Source organism: Astatotilapia calliptera, chromosome 3, assembly GCF_964374335.1.
Source record: "Astatotilapia calliptera chromosome 3, fAstCal68.1, whole genome shotgun sequence".
NCBI classification, from domain to species: Eukaryota; Metazoa; Chordata; class Actinopteri; order Cichliformes; family Cichlidae; genus Astatotilapia; species Astatotilapia calliptera.
In genome coordinates, this window is record NC_137424.1 from 70,227,728 (window position 1) to 70,246,297 (window position 18,570).

Consider the following 18,570-nt stretch of genomic DNA (forward strand, 5'->3'; position numbering starts at 1 on the left):
ACTAGTTTTTCCAGGTCCTGTTGAGACATCAGATCTTTTATTTTTGATATATTCTTGAGGTGATAGTAAGCTGACTTTGTTATTGTCTTAATGTGTTTTTCTAAGTTTAGGTCTGCATCCATCACTACACCCAAATTTCTCGCCTGGTTTGTGGTTTTTAGATGTATAGATTGAAGTTCTCTGGTGACCTGTAATCGTTTTTCTTTGGCGCCAAAGACTATTACCTCAGTTTTGTTTTTGTTTAGCTGGAGAAAATTGTGGCACAACCAGTCATTGATTTCCTCAATGCATTTACCAAGAGCCTGTACAGGGCCTCGGTCTCCTGGTGACATTGTGATATATATTTGTGTGTCATCTGCATAGCTGTGATAGTTTATTTTGTTGTTGTTTATAATCTGTGCCAGTGGGAGCATGTAGATGTTAAACAGAAGGGGTCCCAAGATGGAACCTTGGGGAACTCCACATGTGATACTTGTCTGCTCAGATGTGAAGTTACCTATTGATAGAAAGTATTTCCTGTTTTCTACGTATGTTTTGAACCAGTTTAGTACAGTTCCTGAAAGACCTGTCCAGTTCTCCAGTCGTTTGAGTAATATGTTGTGGTCAACTGTATCAAATGCTGCACTGAGATCCAGTAAAACTAGGACTGACATTTTTCCACTGTCTGTATTCAGACATATGTCATTAAACACTTTGGTCAGAGCGGTTTCAGTGCTGTGGTTCTGTCTAAAACCTGACTGGAAGGCATCATAGCAATTATTCTGTTTTAAGAATTAACTGAGCTGTTGGGAAACTGCTTTTTCAATGATCTTACTTAAAAACGGGAGATTTGAGATCAGCCTGTAGTTGTTCATTTGTGTCTTGTCAAGATTGTCCTTTTTCAGTATAGGTTTGATTACAGCAGTTTTTAGTGATTCTGGAAACACACCTGATAATAAAGAAAAGTTGACGATCTGTAACAGGTCTGACTCTAAAGTCTTTGAGACCTTTTTGAAAAAACTTGTTGGCAGGACATCTAAACAGCAGGAGGAGGAGTTCAGTTGACCTAAGATGTCCTCCAGGTCTTTGCTGTTAATAGGTTGAAACTGTTTCATGGTGTTTAAACAGTTTTTTGGTGGACACAGTACATATCCTGGATCTGCTGTTGATGTACCAATTGCTTGTCTAATTTTTTGGATTTTTTCAGTGAAGAATTTGGCAAAGTCATTGCAGGCCATGGTCGAATGAAGTTCAGCTGCCACTGACACAGGAGGGTTTGTTAGCCTGTCAACTGTAGAAAATAAGACCCGAACATTATGGCTGTTTTTAGTGATGATGTCAGAGAAGTAGGACCTCCTTGCATTCCTCAGTTGTAAATTATAATTGTGAAGTTTCTCTTTATAAATGTCATTTGTTTTTCTCCATCTGTGCTCAGCTTTCCTACACTCTCTTTTTTCATTTTTCACCAGTGTGGAGTTTCTCCATGGAGACTTTTTCCTTCCAGAGATAACCTTCACCTTAATGGGAGCAATAGTGTCCATTACATTTAACATGTTAGCATTGAAGCTATTGACGAGCTCATTGACTGACCCTCTGGGCAGGTCAGGTGTTAATGGGAAGACCTGGTTAAAAATTGCACTACTGTGTTCAGTTATACACCGTTTTGTGATCACTGTTGTTGATATATTTGTGTGGGCTGAGATTTTACTTTCAAAGAAAACACAGTAATGATCAGACAGGCCCACATCAGACACAGTAACCTTTGAAATGCTCAGGCCCTTGGAGATCAGTAGGTCAAGAGTGTGTCCTCTATTATGTGTGGCCTCTGTTACATGCTGAGTCAGCCCAAAGTTGCCCAGAGTGTTACTCAGGTCTTTAGTCCCTTTGTCCTGAGGGTTGTCCACATGAATGTTAAAATCCCCAGCAATAATTACACAGTCAAAATCAACACAGATCACAGACAGCAGTTCACTGAGGTCATTAAAAAAGTCTGTGCAGTATTTGGGAGGCCTGTAAACATTAAGAAACAAAACTTTGGATGGGGCCTTCAGCTGTAAAGCCACATATTCAAAAGACTGAAAACTTCCAGGAGATAGCTGCTTACATTGAAATGATTCATTAAATAAGACAGCAACCCCTCCTCCTCTCCTGCTCGCCCTGACCTCACTGATAAAACTGTAGTTAGGAGGGGTCGTCTCGATGAGAACAGCTCCACTGTTACTTTGGTCCAACCAAGTTTCAGTTAAAAACATAAAATCAAGGCTGTGCTCAGTGATTAAATCATTAATTAAAAATGTTTTCCCAGCTAGAGATCTAATGTTTAATAAAGCCAACTTAAGTGTTTTAGAGGTATTACTTGTTCCCTCGTGTTTGGGAGCAGTCTGTGGCACACAAGGTATGTTTACTATGTTTAAAGATCTTTTAGAGTGCAGCTCTCTGTGTTTTGACCAGGCCACATGTCTCCTGTCACCTAAAAGTACAGAAATTTTAAAACCTTCTAGTAAACAGGGTCCCAGCTTCTCCTGGGAAAAGTCATCACTGCCATAATCCTCACAGCCCGGACCCTTCACATATCACATATCAGACTGCGGAGACAGGGCATGAAGAGGAACTAAGGGGGGCGAGGCTGGGCAATGTGACTTCGATTGCTCTGTTGAGGGTGGGGCTCGATGGCGAACCTTTGGCCGCTCTGGTGGGGGGTTTATGGGGGACAAAAAGGGATTGGGACGGGGGGTAGATCTGAGCCCAGCATTGACCCGCTCCATCATCTCCTCAGTGAATTTCAGGTGTGGGGAGGAGGGAGAAAGGGAGGGGGAGGAGGGTGATGGCCTGTCAGGGGTTTGGGGGACTGGGGAAGGTCGTGGTCCCTTGTCCTGGTCGTTGGTGTTGTTGAGAGAGTTGGAGGCAAATAGGGACCCCTCTTCTTGCCTTAGATGTCTCTCCTTTCTGAGGCTCTTCCTCAGATGCCATGGATGTCTCTCCTTTCTGAGGCTCTTCCCGGGTGGGGGCAAATGGAGCTCCTCCTCAAGGTTTCTGCTGGGCTTTGTCTGTTCTTGGAGTACTGTTTGTTCCTCTTTATGAGATAACTCCTCGTTTATCTCAGCCTTGGCACCAAGCACGGATGGATGACGTATGGAATAAAACAAGTTGGAGGTGAACAGTTTCACCCGTGACTTGTTAAATTTAAATCCATTTGCTTGGAAAAGATGCCTGCGTTCCCAAAAAATATTAAAGTTGTCGATAAAATGCACTGAGTGGTCAGCACATGCTGATATAAGCCATTTATTCAGTGTAAACAACCTGCTGAATCTCTCGTCTCCTCCTCTGACCGGCGGTACAGGTCCACTGATGAATACAGCTGCATTCAGAGAGTTTACAGTATTTAATAATCCAGTAAAGTCCCGTTTCAGAACCTCCGACTGTTGTTTGGACACATCGTTTGACCCTGTATGCAGAACAATGTTTGTCACAGTTGGATATTCATCTGCAATTTGAAGAATTCTCTCCTTCAGGTTGTTGACCATATCGTTAGGAAAGCAGAGGACTTTAGTGTTCTTACCGCACATCCTTTGTACATCCTTTACGGCAGAGTCACCCACAATCAGAGTTTCAGGCCTAGCCTTTAGCTTTCCCTGTGGCCTTTCACTTTTCAACAGATTTTCAGACCTTATTTCGCTGCTTTTAGATGGATGGTTGTCCGATATAGATCCAGGGTCCTTTGATAGTGGAGCAAATCTGTTCTGCAGTTTCACATTCAGTTGTTTTGGAGGTTTGTTGTTAACCTTCCTATTCACGGTTGTCCAGTCCTGTTTCCTCCCGTATACAGGGGTAGAAGAGCTTCTCTGTCTCGTAGGAAGTGAAGGCCAGTCGGTTTCAGAGATTTCAGCTCGCTGTGCCCTGCCTGTGATACGTCCTCCCCCTTCCAGGAGACATGATTTATGTCTTGGTTTTGCACCAAGACAGTCTAAGGGGGGATTATCACTTGAGGATTTATAATAATGCACAGAGTCTACTTTCTTGGTCATGTTATCTGTGCTCCTTAGCTGTGTACTAGCTTGCTCATCGCCATTGTTTTGAATCAAAGGCAAGGTTGTTTCATTTCCACACAGTCCATTTACCTCCACGTTTACTTCTAAGCGATGAATTTTTGTCTCCAGTACTGCAATCTTCTGCAGGAGGCTGTGGTAGTCATCTGTGGAGAGGGAAGGCATCTTGTTGCTAGTTAGCCTAGCGGTTAGCACCTTTCCAGGCTATTGAGGCTGCTCGGTGCCCAGACGCTGTAATCAGGCTTCAGCTGTGTCTAGGCCACAGACACACGGAGCGCTGAGGATAAGGTAACCATAAAATGTTGCTGTTTCTGTTAAGAACACTCTAGTCCTAATGATCTACAAGTGTCCAGAAGTTATCGCAGGTAAGCTCACACGGAAAAAAGGGAAAAAATCAGCATAAAAATCAATAAAAATCAATATAAGAAGCAAAGCATTCAAGAGCAAAGAGATGAAGCGTCCACACTCACAAAGGGGAGGAGCAAAAAAAAAAAGGGATAAGGGTTCAGATCGCGCAAAAAGGTGTGAATGTGAGTGTTTAGTTAGTTTGTTTGTTTGCTTGTTTTAATCAATTTTAAATCATGCTTTTTATCTGTTTTTGTTTCTAATGTCTCTGTAAAGCACTTTGAATCACCTTGTTGTTGAATTGTGCTATACAAATAAATTTGCCTTGCCTTGCCTTGCCTATGGCACTTATCATTCGTGATATTTATTACTGTGTGCATACCTTATTAGGAGAGATGAGATTAAAAAAAATTCTTCCTTGCTGGTTTCGTCAAAGAAGAAATGCTCAAGTAACTATGTAGCACGTATGTAATCCAATTCCATAACACAGTGTGATGTGATGGGGAATCAGCTGTGTTTTGCTGCCCATTTTATTTCTAATCTGGCGCACATTGACTCGCTCCGTCTCCAGTTTCCGCCGCCATGCTTTCTCATTTGTCTTCTCCAGCGCTGATAATTGGTGTCTGTCTTGTGTCAGTAATGTAAAAGACGGATTTAATGCGACATGATCGTTCAAACAGCAGTCGCTTTCTAAAACATCAGATATGCATCGGATTCAGTACCACATACGAAAGTGACTTAGGTGGGATTTGAAAATATTGGATTAGTGCTGTTCAAACTGTCATACCATGATCGGATATGGGTCGCATAGGGTCAAAAGTCATATTTGATGCGCTTCTGCCTGCAGTGTGAACGTAGCCTTAGGTATTGAGAGCTCAGACCTTGAAATGACTGTCTTTATATTTAAACCTCCAGAAAAAATATTTAAAACACAAACACTGAAACTGAAAATAAACTACAATAATACAAACAGAATCAGTGTGTTTGGTGTTTTTAATTGAGTCCTTCTGACTGGAATAATTAGCTTTAGTTCCTTTTATTTCATTTCCTCTCTGTCTCCTTTACTATCCTTTAACCAAATTCCCAACAGATGAAAACAACCCTTTTGTGGAGGTTTATTTTATTTAGACTGCACATTCAAAACAGCTGGGATAGGCTCCAGCGCCCCCCGCGACCCTGAAAAGGAGAAGCGGAAGCGAATGGATGGATGGATTCAAAACAGTCCTTTCATGAAAGTGCAAACTGCTGAACTGTTCTGAAATGTAAATGTGAAACAGGATGCAGTTCTCTGCCAACTTAAAAAAGCCCATATTTTATGAACTACAGAACATAGAAAACATTTCAAATGTTTACGATGAGAAAAGCTTAAACTTAACAGTCATAAAATGTCTCGAAAAGTTGGGAAGTGGAAAACAAAAGGCTAGAAAAGTAAGTGGTACTAAAAAGAAAGGGCTGGAGGAAATTTCACAATAATCAGGTTCACTGGCAACATATCAGTGATGTAACTGGAAATGAAAACACATTTACACTTCTTTAGTTCCTCCCATTTCTAGTGATTTGATTTGTTACCGTTTGTTATCATTCTGTTGCTTTTATTATGTTTCTGCAGCATTTTAACCTTAATTCTGTCTCACCTCATTCAAAGCTTAAATTGAACTGAAGCTGCTCCTTATACAGAAGTATGAGTAAGTCAGAGCAGAGAATTATATGTAACATGTGGTGAAAGGGATGCTAACCAGTCCCAACATGTTAGTGTCCGGTGAAACGGTGCGAAGCGGTGACACAGTGAGCTTGCAGGGACAGGCTCAGGGCGGGGCTGGAACTCAGCCAGATTGATTGACTGTGTGTTTCCCACAGTGACAAGAGCCAAGCAGGAAAAGAGTGCGGCAGCCATCAAGGAGTGTCTGTGTCCTGGGCTGAGAGGCTAAAAATCGCAGTGTGTGTGCATGTGTTGCCACAAACAAAAGAGCTGTCGCTTGACCTTGATGCTAGTGTGCGTAGTGAATGATTTGCCACAAATACAACATTTAGCCTAGCCTGAAATAAAAATGACTGCAGTGCAGTCTTTTGTGTGTTTAATCAACTCAGTCCCTCGGGTGAAATCCCAGGATCCTCTGACTGTTATTTATCATTCTAACATCTCTCTTGTTCATGTTTGTGCACGTAAGTACTCATGTGCAGTCATGGGCAAAAGAAAGCACAACCTTTTACAATTATTAGGTTTCATGTATCAAGCAACAAATCAAGAAGTGTCAAAATGAGGTAAATACAAAAAAATATTTAAAGTTGAGTTTTAACAAGGGTTATCATTTTTTGGCTAAGAAGTAACACCCTGCTCTAAAAAAGCCTTAATCATAATGTGTTATTTACAGCAGCAGAGACCACGGCCCACTCCTGTGATAACTCTTTGAAATCTGCTTTAAGCCCGCTGGACGTAGTGAAGCAGTAGCAGTAGAAACAGGTTCATGCTTTCACTGCCGAGTGTCTGAGAGCTTCAATAAAAAAAAAAAAGAGCATTAATAATGTTTGCAGTCAGCAGCTGCTGCACTCTGTCAGGTCTTTGTTTTCACTTCTTTTATTTGGGATCAAATGAAAATCTCTCTTTGAAACATTTGTCAACCTTGTGGGCTTAGGGTAGAGCCATTCAAGGGTGTGGGGGGTATGAATTTTAAAAAAAGAACGCTTAGACACTGCTAGCATAATGGACAACTTTTCAACGGGGCTACCACACAAACGCAAAGCAGAAGATGCAGCATCGCTTAATACAGTGGTTCTTAACCTTGTTGGAGGTACCGAACCCCTCATATGTGCATTCACTGAACCCCTCTTTAGTGAAAAATAAAATATGATTTTTTTTTTCAAATTCAAGACATAGATATGTTTTTTACTGGTGCATAAAATGAGGCATGCATGTCACGGCGGAGGCTCTGCCGAACCCCTGAGAGTGACTCACCGAACCCCTAGGGTTCGATCGAACCCAGGTTAAGAACCACTGGCTTAATATGTTTCCAAACCAACTTTCTTCCAAGCCAAATACTAGAAAATATGATAAAGAATTTCTTCCCTTTGTCTTCACCTGCACAACTGCCAAGGTAGGTCTCTTCGACAGAATTACTTTCCCCTGCGTTGGGGCTCTCCAAAACACGGACAAACAGTATCCCACATTCTTGATTTTCAGTTCACAAAGACTTCTTATAATGACTAACTACTCATAGCATTTTGGAGATGTTAGCTCTTTATACAGTAAAGTTAAAGTGGGTATACAATGTATACTGACCTTACACTGTTTTTTCTTTGTGGATATTTTTTCCTTTCTGATGAGCAGAAGGGTGCTTGATGGCTTCAGAGATGCCTGCAGAACAACAGTGACGTCTTTCAGCCTTTAGAACAATCACCAGACTGAAAATGTTTTCGGTAAGGGTTATGCATGCCTTTTCACATGTAAACTGGACACCTGTAATGCACTGCATACTACAGTCATTAGCCAAATGCCAGATTACTGACTAGGACAAAAAAGAGAGATAACAGCAGCCTTGCACTGTCTCACTGTGCATTACAGAATCCAGGATAAAGTGACACTGTTTGTGTTTAAAGCATTAAATGGTATTGATCTGCATACATGGTAGATATGTTGATCTAGGTTTGAACCTCCAGTTAGATGGATGAGTTTGGTTATGTTTGTGTTGTTCTGTGGACATCATTTAAGAACAGAACCTGTGAAACACTCAGACCTGCTGTATATGTCACCTCCTTTCTTATTGCCCATGTAATTATTTTTTACCCTACAGTCCAGCCTCTAAAACCATAAAAGAAAATATAATATTTATATGTAACCAAAATATATTTAAACTCATAAAGGTTTTCATAGAATAAAGTCCTACAAGTTAATGATTTAATAGATTTTTAAGAGAAAAGATGTGTAATGTGTGGTCGACAGTGTGAAATGCTGCACTCAGGTCTAGAAGAATTAAAACTGTACTTTTTCCAGAGTCAGCTGATAAAAGCAACATCATTGAACACCTTCAGTAGAGCAGACTGCGCTGTGGAAGGCTCTGAAACCAGACTGATATTTATCCAGTCACCGGCTAGATATAGTTGGGCTCACCTCTACGCATGGCTTGGGCTCTGGAACCAGTCTCCTGGAGAGGGGCTGGACTCTGTCTCAGTCTGGAGTTGCCCCTGGTGAGAGGCGGCGGGCTGGGGTGGGTATTCTAATATCCCCTCGGCTTGCTGCCGGTACGTTGGGGTTTTCCCCGGTGGACGAGAGGGTTTGTTCCCTGCGCCTTAGGGTCGGGGAACGGGTCCTGACTGTCATCTGCACTTATGCGCAGAGTTGCAGTTCAGAGTACCCAGCCTTCTTAGAGTCCCTGGGTGGGGTGCTGGAAGGTGCTCCACCTGGAGACTCTGTTGTCCTGCTGGGAGACTTCAATGCTCACGTGGGTAATGACAGCGAGACCTGGAGGGGCGTGATTGAACGGCCTCCCTGATCTGAACCCGAGCGGTGTTTTGCTATTGGACTTCTGTGCAAATCACAGTTTGGCCATAACGAACACCTTGTTCGAACATAAGAGTGTCCATAAGTGCACGTGGCACCAGGACACTCTAGGCCGCTCTAGGCCGCAGGTCGATGATTGATTTTGTAATCGTATCACCAGACCTGCGACCATATGTTCTGGACACTCGGGTAAAGAGAGGGGCTGAGCTGTCAACTGATCACCACCCGGTGGTGAGTTGGATCAGGTGGCTGGGGAGGATGCTGGACAGACCCGGTGCACCAAAACGCGTAGTGAGGGTGTGCTGGGAACGTCTAGCAGAGGCCCCAGTCCGCGAGATCTTCAACGCACACCTCCGGCAGAGCTTCAACAGCATTCCGAGGGAGACTGGGGACATTGAGTCTGAATGGACCATGTTCAGCGTCTCCATTGCCAAAGCTGCTGCATTGAGCTGCGGCCGCAACGTGGTTGGTGCCTGCCATGGTGGTAATCCCTGAATCAAATGGTGGACACCAGAGGTGAAGGGAGCCACCAGGCTGAAGAAGGAGTCCTATCGGGCTTGGTTAGCCTGTGGGACTCCGGAGGCAGCCGACAGGTATCGACAGGCCAAGCGGAATGCGGCTCGGGCAGTGGCTGAAGCAAAAACTCGGGTGTGGGAGGAGTTCGGAGCGGCCATGAAAAGATTTTGGCAAACCGTCAGGCGTCTCAGGAGGGGAAAGCGGTGCTCTACCTGCACTGTGTATAGTGCTGGCGGAGCGCTGCTGACATCGACTGAGAAAATTGTCAGGCGGTGGAAGGAATACTTCGAGGACCTCCTTAATCCCACTGATACGTCTTCCGAGGAGGAAGCAGAGTCTGGGGATGAGGGGAATGACCCGCCAATTTCCGGGGGCGAAGTCACTGAGGCAGTTAAACAACTCCTGGTTGACACGCCTCTACAATGTTGCGTGGAGATCAGGGGCAGTACCCGTGGACTGGCAGACCGGGGTGGTGGTCCCCATCTTTAAGTAGGGAGACTGGAGGGTGTGTTCCAACTACAGGGGGATCATACTCCTCAGCCTCCCTGGGAAAGTCTATGCCAGGGTGCTGGAAAGGAGAGTTCATCCGCTAGTCGAACCTCGGATACAGGAGGAACAATGCGGTTTTCGTCCTGGTCGCGGAACACTGGACCAGCTCTTTATCCTCTCAAGGATACTTGAGGGTGCATGGGAGTTTGCCCAACCAGTCTACATGTGTTTTGTGGACTTGGAGAAGGCATTCGACCGTGTTCCTCGGGGTGTCCTGTGGGAGGTGTTGCGGGAGTATGGGGTGTCTGGCCCATTGCTACGGGCCATTTGATCCCTGTACAACCGTTGCAAGAGCTTGGTTCGCATTGCCGGCAATAAGTCGGACTCGTTCCCGGTGGGTGATGGGCTCTGCCAGGGCTGCCCTTTGTCACCGTTTCTGTTCATAATTTTTATGGACAGGATTTTTAGGCGCAGTCAAGTGGCAGAGGGCTTTCACTTTGGTGGCCTCAGAATCTCATCTCTGCTTTTTGCGGATGATGTGGTTCTGTTGGCTTCATTGGGTGAAGGCCTCCAGCTCGCACTGGAACGGTTCGCAGCCGAGTATGAAGCAGCGGGAATGAGGATCAGCACCTCCAAATCTGAGGCCATGGTTCTCAGCCGGAAAAGGGTGGAGTGCCCACTCCGGGTCGGGGTTGAGTTCCTGCTCCAAGTGGAGGAGTTCAAGTATCTCGGGGTCTTGTTTGCGAGTGATGGGAGAAGGGAGCCGGAGATCGACAGACGGATTGGTGCTGCGGCTGCAGTGATGCGGACGCTGCACCGGTCCGTCGTGGTGAAGAGGGAGCTGAGTATAAAAGCGAAGCTCTCAATTTACCGGTCGATCTACGTCCCTACCCTCACCTATGGCCACGAGCTGTGTGTAGTGACCGAACGAACGAGATCGCGGATACAAGCGGCAGAAAGGGTGGCTGGCCTCTCCCTTAGAGATAGGGGTTGAAGTTCGGCCATCCGGGAGAGGCTCAGAGTAGAGCAGCTGCTGCTCCACATCGAAAGGAGCCAGCTGAGGTGGTTCGGGCATCTGACACGGATGCCTCCTGGGCGCCTCCTGGGTGAGGTGTTCCGGGCATGTCCCACCGGGAGGAGGCCCCGGGGCAGACCCAGGACACGCTGGAGAGATTATATCTCTCGGCTGGCCTGGGAACGCCTTGGTGTTCCCCTGGATAAGCTGGAGGAGGTGGCTGGGGAGAGGGAGGTCTGGGCCTCTTTGCTTAGGCTGCTGCCCCCATGACCCGGCCCCAGATAAAGCGGATGAAGATGGGTGGATGGATGGATATTATGTGTGTCTAAGAATGAGGATAATTGGTGGAGGACAACTTTCTCTAGAACCTTAAGAAATGGCAGCTTAGAGATTGGTCTAAAACAGGGATAATGAGAGTGAATAATGCATGTTCATTCTTTAATGAGAGTGGTTTAAATTTTGAGAAAAAGAATGAACATGCAGGTTGTTCAGAAGGGTCTTGGGGTGGGAGCAGGATATGTGCTCTGATGTTATCAGTTTTTTCAGTAAAGAACTTTTGAAAATCCTCAGAAGTCACACAGAAACATAAGACATAACCCTTCAAAATAAAACAGGAAACAATTCACAAAGATGCAGACTAAGAAATGCGGACTTACACAGAGGGAACACACGAGCAGAGAAGACTAAGCACAGAATTAAACCTAAACTAAACATGAGGGCAAAAGAACAAAACCTAAGAACTAAACCCTAAACCAGAATAAGCTGGAACATAGAACAATAATGATAATAATCAACATAGGATAGCTAAAGAATCAGAACATAAATTATAATACAGAAGAATACCAAAAACATAAGAAACTGAAAGTGCTGGGTCAGAATGACCCAGAACCGTGACATTAACGGTGGCTTGAGGAGATGCAGCAAAGGCAGTTGAGAATTGGGGGGCAGTTTCAGGTGTTAAAGAGCGTATAAGAGGGCCTGGGTTTGTTTAGAAGATGAGTGACGAATGGGAATATTACACAAAAAAAACAAAAAATCAAGGCAAACTGCAGAACCAGTGTGTGAAAAGATAAATGCTTCCTAAAAAACTGTAGGGAGTAAGGAACAGCCAAGTGCTGTTAATCTATTGCAGTTGGTTAACTAATCATCAGGAAGTCTTTCTTTGAAAGAAAAAGTTTGCAGTTAGAAGCTGTTGCACTTTGTCAGGTTTGGTTTTCACTTCTTTTGTTATTAAATTAAAATCATTCAGGAATCAAGCAGGTGTGGCTACTAACCTGTTACACCGGTCCATGTTGTGAAATAAAACGGCTACGGGGAACTACAGGTGCATTTCCTGATATGTGGCTGTAAGGTAACGTGGTAACGTCCACTTTACCTTTAGATTTTTAATTTATGTTTTATCTTTTGACTTTTAACTCATGAACTTTTTACCTTTTTTTGCTTGAGTGGAATACAATTTAATGCGGTTCCATTTGACCCACTGAAAAAGAAGACACGTGGATACTGACCTTAAATGTTTTACATTTGTGGATAATTTTTCATCGTGACGATCAGAAGACTCTTTGAGGGTTTCACAGATGCCATCAGAACGACAGTAAGTGTTAAAATGACGTTTTTGAGCCTTCAGAACTATCTCCAGACTAAAAGCTTCAAAAGCATATTTTTTAGGAAACTATTTATTGTATTTTAATTAAGTTATAAGCACTTTGGTTTTCGATTTGCAACAAAAATCAAATGTACTTATTTACTTACATCTAGGTAATCTAACAGGTTGACAAAAGTCTGTTAATCTTAATCCAGCTGATCCAGGATGAAAGCTTCACTTTACTGGTTTACAAAATTAGTGTTGTTCTGTGGAGATAACAACTGAACCTGGTAAACACTCTGACCTGATTTTTTATAAAATAATATAGAATAAGAATTTAACAATAGATGCACTCAGACACGTCACTCTGCACGTCACTTTAATGCGACTCATCAATGTTCCTGCGGTAGTGATCAGTTTTAGCTTTATTTTAGTTTAAAGTTTAAATTTAGTCTCATGTAGTCAGGTTTAAACTTGGATTTTCTGTTATTTACTGAAAATATCAGGATCCTCAGACATTAAGAGCACTCTAAGTGCCTCTAAACTACTCAAACTAGAACAAGCACGCAAATGGCGTCCGTAAGCACGCTGCTCTTCTCAACTTTGGTATTTCTCGTCGTGCCGATTTCTGCAGGTGAGATTTAGGTATTTAAACAAAAACAGTGTTTCTCTCTGAGATAAAGAGGACAGGCATTGACCTTGTTTACATGTTAACAGTATGATGACTTATTGATTTGGTATATCCATAGTTATGAAGTTACGGACCTTTTCTGTCAGTGATTATGACCTCAGTAAATCCAAATCAGTACTCCTATGTAGGTTAATCTTTCCATATACGTTTCAGTGCCTGATATCAATTGTAAATATACACAGTAATGCTACAGAACACCAAATGTATTTTAGCTTACCAGTGTGTAACATATCTGTTAGCTTTAGCAGCATGAACTAGCCACGTAGAAAACATAGTAATTCATATTATACTTCTACATAAGCAGATTCACTAAATGACATGAAAGACTCAAGTCACACAATTTGGCTACCTAGAAGTCCACCTTCAGGCCACTTTGCAAGGTGCCTGTTGTTATTAAGTTAGTTTAATACTCTGGACCATGTCCATGTGCAATAATGCAACTATAACTATATTTATAAAAATAAATCTCCTCTCACCCTGTGGGCAGTCTTTAAGTTTGGGTCCTCTACCAGAGGCCTTGGAGTTTGAGGGTCCTACACAGTATCTCTGCTGTTCCTACGACTGTGGTCTTCTGAACAGAGACTTTATTAAAGGAATAACAAAGTTAAAACAAACTTTCATCACTTTAATGTCCTGTTGTTATTCATGTGAATTATATCATATTTTGTAATATACCAGCTGATAATGACATCATCACAGCACATCACACTTTATGAAGTATTAAATATTTGCTCATGATTAAAAATGTTTTTGTGATTAAGATTTCTTCCATCAGCTGTTAGTTCACTTAATACTAAAATTGATTACAGTAAAATTATATCCAGCTAGCGTTACGATTTTTAATATACTATAAATTCTATTTTAAATAACAAAAAAAAAAAAAAGAAAAAAACAATCCACCTATGTGTATATGTGCAGAGCTCATTGGACTTTCTTTGTTTCCCATCATTCTGATTGACTGTTGTAAAAGTGAACAATTCTACTTTAATCTTCATCCTCTCTGCTCTGTGTTGTTTCCTCTTTCAGACCAGAAAATCATCACAGCTGAGTCTGGACAGAACATCACTCTGCCATGTCGAGCTCCAAACAACAACATCATAGTTGTAAATTGGAGCAGAGCTGACCTGAAGCCACAATATATGGTTTTGTACCGGGATGAGCAATTTGTTCCAGATGACCAGCATCCATCTTTTAAGAACCGGGTGGATCTGCAGGACAGACAGATGAAGGATGGAGACGTGTCTCTGATTCTGAGGGATGTGACGATTAATGATAATGGAACATACGAGTGCCGTGTAGTCATGAAAGAAACACGCTCATGGAAATCCATCAGCATCATCTACCTGAGTGTTGTTGATCCTCCAGGTGAGTGAGTAGAGTTGAGTGTGATCAGAGGTGAAGCTGCTTCCTGGTTGTTGATGTTTGTATCTAAAGATGTTGTTGATGTTGATGTTATGGAAAGCAGATGGATCCTTTACTATGAAGCATTCAACATACTCAGGGCATTGTTCCAATATTCATTTGCTTCATTACTGGCAGTCAGACCAAGCAGTAGTTATTAGCTTGATAACTTAACCCAGGGATTATCATTTTATCTATAGTTACATGAAGCAATGGAGTTGACAATATCTGACCAATCAAAAACATAAAATATAATAATAAACCATAACATTTGTATCCAAAAATCTATATTTCTTACTGATTGTACTAATGAAAGAAAACACAATATGAATTTTGCTATCTCCACTCTGAGGTCAGAGAAATCTTCCAAGTAAAGTAACACTATTCTTGGAGACGATTGGTCAGTAGGCAATAATTTCACTCTTGCTAATCCAGCACAGTGCTGCTCACAGTAAGAAGTGAACAACACTTTCATAACATTGAAAACCAAGAGTTACCTGGATATGGTCTTCATTCTGGTCATTCATGGTCCTACCTGACAGCTAACACCTCACTCCTGTTTCTCCCCTGCAGGTCAGCCAAGAGATGAAGAGAAGGTTAAATCTGTTGGACTCATCTTTGGTCTATCAGTTTTTGGTCTGATTCTTCTTGCAGTTGTTTTGCTTATGTACAGAAGATGTAAACAACAACAGAGCCAGGGCTCAGACTAGTTTGCTGATGTTCATTAGCAGCAGTTTGAAATGTAAGTGATTCTCATGGCCACATTAATCCCCCCTACAAGGGCTAAGCATTTACTCTGCTAATATAAATATAAAAGCTGTATCATTACACAAAGATACAATCATGTATTACACGTTACTTGTTACTTTTCCAAAAAGTAATACAGTTACTTATGGAATTACTTACTGGAAAAAGCAGTTCATTACACTAATCACTGTATTTCTGTCACATTGTTGTCACAAAATTATCAGCATCAACCTATATGTTACACTCACAAACAGCAACCCAATCTAAATGAATACAAACTTATGATCTTTCTATTAGTGTTTACATTTGATGATTTTCAACTCTTTAAACCTCAACCGAAGAGAACCAACCTCCACATCTAACTACATTTCAATAATTCTCTGCCAATCACGCGACAGATAGCAGACATCTTCCAGTGCCACTGGTTACATCACGTTTCTCTGATTATCATCAAACCTGTTCACACTGTGTTAGCATAAACACTGTAGACGACTGTGTGAGTGCAGATGATGTCTTTTGGATTACAGATAACTAATAATCTGTTTGTTAGTGTTCGATTGATTGATTGGACAATACTGAATCAGTGTTTTTACATTATTATAAAAGGGTAAAAGTTTCATATGCCTGAGGAGTCTGATCAACTTTAACGTTTTCATCCATAAACTAGACTTTTCAGATTGTATTTTAATAACAGATGTTGTTCATCGAATTTCATAGCAGATCTCAATTTTTTTGTTTATATTGGATTTTTTTTAGATATGTTACATGTTTACTATTTCTTATTTTCGTTTTTAATCATTTGAAATGTCTGTAACGCTTTCTCACACGCAAATGAACCAAACCACAGAAAATTCATTGTTTTGGTAAAATACAATTACATTTACTATCATAACTAAAATCTGTTATCAATGTACTGTAGTTGTTGGGTCAGCCACACGCTCTCACAGAATCATAAATAATAATAAATAATGCCACTCAGAGTGTTTAAACATTTACAGTTCATGAGAGACTGAAGGTCCTGAGGAGAGTTATTGTGCACAGCGCTGCCTACAGTGATTTTGTATGAGTATCTATGTAATCACTATATTAAGTATATTGTATTAGAACTTTTGCTGTATTTTCTAATATATTCTAAATAAATAACTAAGTAATTCACTGCCAGGCTACTCTAGCCTCTGTGTTATGTTAATGTGCTATTTTTGTTGTGTGCTGTGTTTGAGTTCACTTTAATAAGCCTTTCTGCCCAACCAGCACGTATTCTGTTCTCATCCAGATGCAGCACTAAAAGATAAAAGTAAAAAAAAAAAAAGTAAAAAAAAACTTTTAAAAAAAGTTTAAAAAAAAAGGCTCACTTTGCTGTTTCATTTGTATTTAAAGTATCAGAAAGTAAGTAATGAAAAACATACATGCATATTTAACTTATTTGGGTTCATTACAGACCACACAATATATTCAAGCATATTTGAAGTGTCTAAATTATTTGACAAACTGGTTCGTGTGAATGCATAGTGCACTTAAAATATGCCACCATCAGCACTGTGCACAAAGGAGGGGAGACTTTTCATCAAAGTTAACATCTGGAATAATGATCTTATGGCACATCCAGGTAAAAAGTCTAATTGAGATTTAAAAAGAAAAAAATCAAGAAAGACCAGGTCAATACCTGCTAATGAGTGCAGACAGAATAACAAAGTTTTATATTTTAACAAACAAGTTTAAAGGACAAATATCTCGAGTGGGTCGCCACAGTGTCACAGCAGTCATGACCCTCACTTTATGCCTGAACAAAATCTAAACAGGTGAGATATAAAACTATGCACTGACCACGCAGTTTAAATGAAAAGGGAAATGAGCTTTAGGAAGTAACTTTTTAACACTTTTATAAGTAACACTTTTATAGTAACACTTTTTATATATTTTTGTGTTAAAAAAAATGTACATTAAAAATAGCAATAACAATAATAATATATAACAACAACAATAATGAGTAGATTCAATGTAAACATGTTAAAATGTTCCATATTAGTGACATCTAAAGATTTCCCAAAATATGACAAAAATGTACCCCGTATCTTTTCTTCTCTTAAATGAGTTTGATCCCAAACATCACCAGCTCTGCCATCCTTCATGCTCCAACTGTTTCATGGCAGTCATTTAAACTGCATTTTCACTGCACTGCACCACTCTCTCCAACACAAGTTGACAAAGTATTTTCTTTGCAAAGACAAGAATCATTCACTGACAAAACTAGAAACATCTTGCAGAAAACATAAAAAAAATCAAACATGACACAGAGGAAATAAGGAAGCAGAACTCAGCTATACAACATGAAATCTGGGGACTGAAGGAGAAATACAAACACAGCAAAGCTCTGGAAGAATCTTTTGCTGTCGCCAAAGCAGAGAGAGAGGCTGTTAGGCAGCAGAATGACGCTCTGTGACACGAAATTCACGAGATGGAAAGAAATATTTAGCAAAGAGATATGCCACAATGGAAGTGTCAAAAGAGATCATGAAAAGTCACCATGAGGGACTGCAGAAGGAACTCAGAGCTCCTGTTAAACCTCTCAGTGAAGCTTGAAATTGGCCATGAATGACATTAAAAGTCTGCTGCCATCTAACAGTGAAACTGGGTATTACAGCATGGCAGCTGCTCTACAAATAAGAGCAATGTAACCACTTTTAAAATCCAAAAGTAGTTTCTTAGTATCACAGTTCATGAAATACATCTCACTTTCCTTTTATTCAGCAGCTGCAGTCAGTAAATATTTTGTGTGCGTTTTCTTACATTATTTATTTATAATTCTTCTTCTTCAGCCAAGAGCCCTGACCAGCAGAGCTTTAAGAGTGGTTTAATAAACAGCTTTGGGATCAAATCTACATTCACACACAGACAGAGTGGAGTGTGAGGTCGTCTCTACACATCTACCTGTGTCTTTCTAAAACAACAACTAGCATACATGGGATTTTCTTGTCAAATATCTGAGCCTACAGCCAGAGCAATCAGGAATAAGTGCTATCGGCACTAATGTCACACAGATCTAAAGTGTCTCTGTTGTTCAGTCCTGATGATCAGCGGAGTGTTCAAGGGTTTCAGAAATCCTCAACATCAAGTCTTTAAAATGAGCTTTCAGCCTTTTAGGTGCAGTGATATGATTCATATGAGTCATGTGATTTACAGGAAGTGTTGCAGGAGCTGCATGCATTGCAGACAATTTGCTGACGCTTGCTTTTTCCATGTCTTCTCTGTGGGTGTTTCTTT

The 18,570-nt window shown here is 41.4% G+C and overlaps 1 protein-coding gene across 1 annotated transcript in view; it reads left to right on the forward strand.

The window, feature by feature from the left end:
- The window catches only part of LOC113018484 (cell surface A33 antigen-like), a 122,970-nt gene extending 106,505 nt beyond the window's left edge, over nt 1-16,465 (forward strand). The window contains exons 2-3 of the mRNA XM_080299029.1: nt 14,188-14,526; nt 15,136-16,465. Coding sequence (XP_080155155.1) covers nt 14,188-14,526; nt 15,136-15,272 — 476 coding nt within the window. The 3' untranslated portion in view covers nt 15,273-16,465. The remainder of the gene's footprint in view (nt 1-14,187; nt 14,527-15,135) is intronic.
- Nucleotides 16,466-18,570: the final 2,105 nt, after the last annotated feature.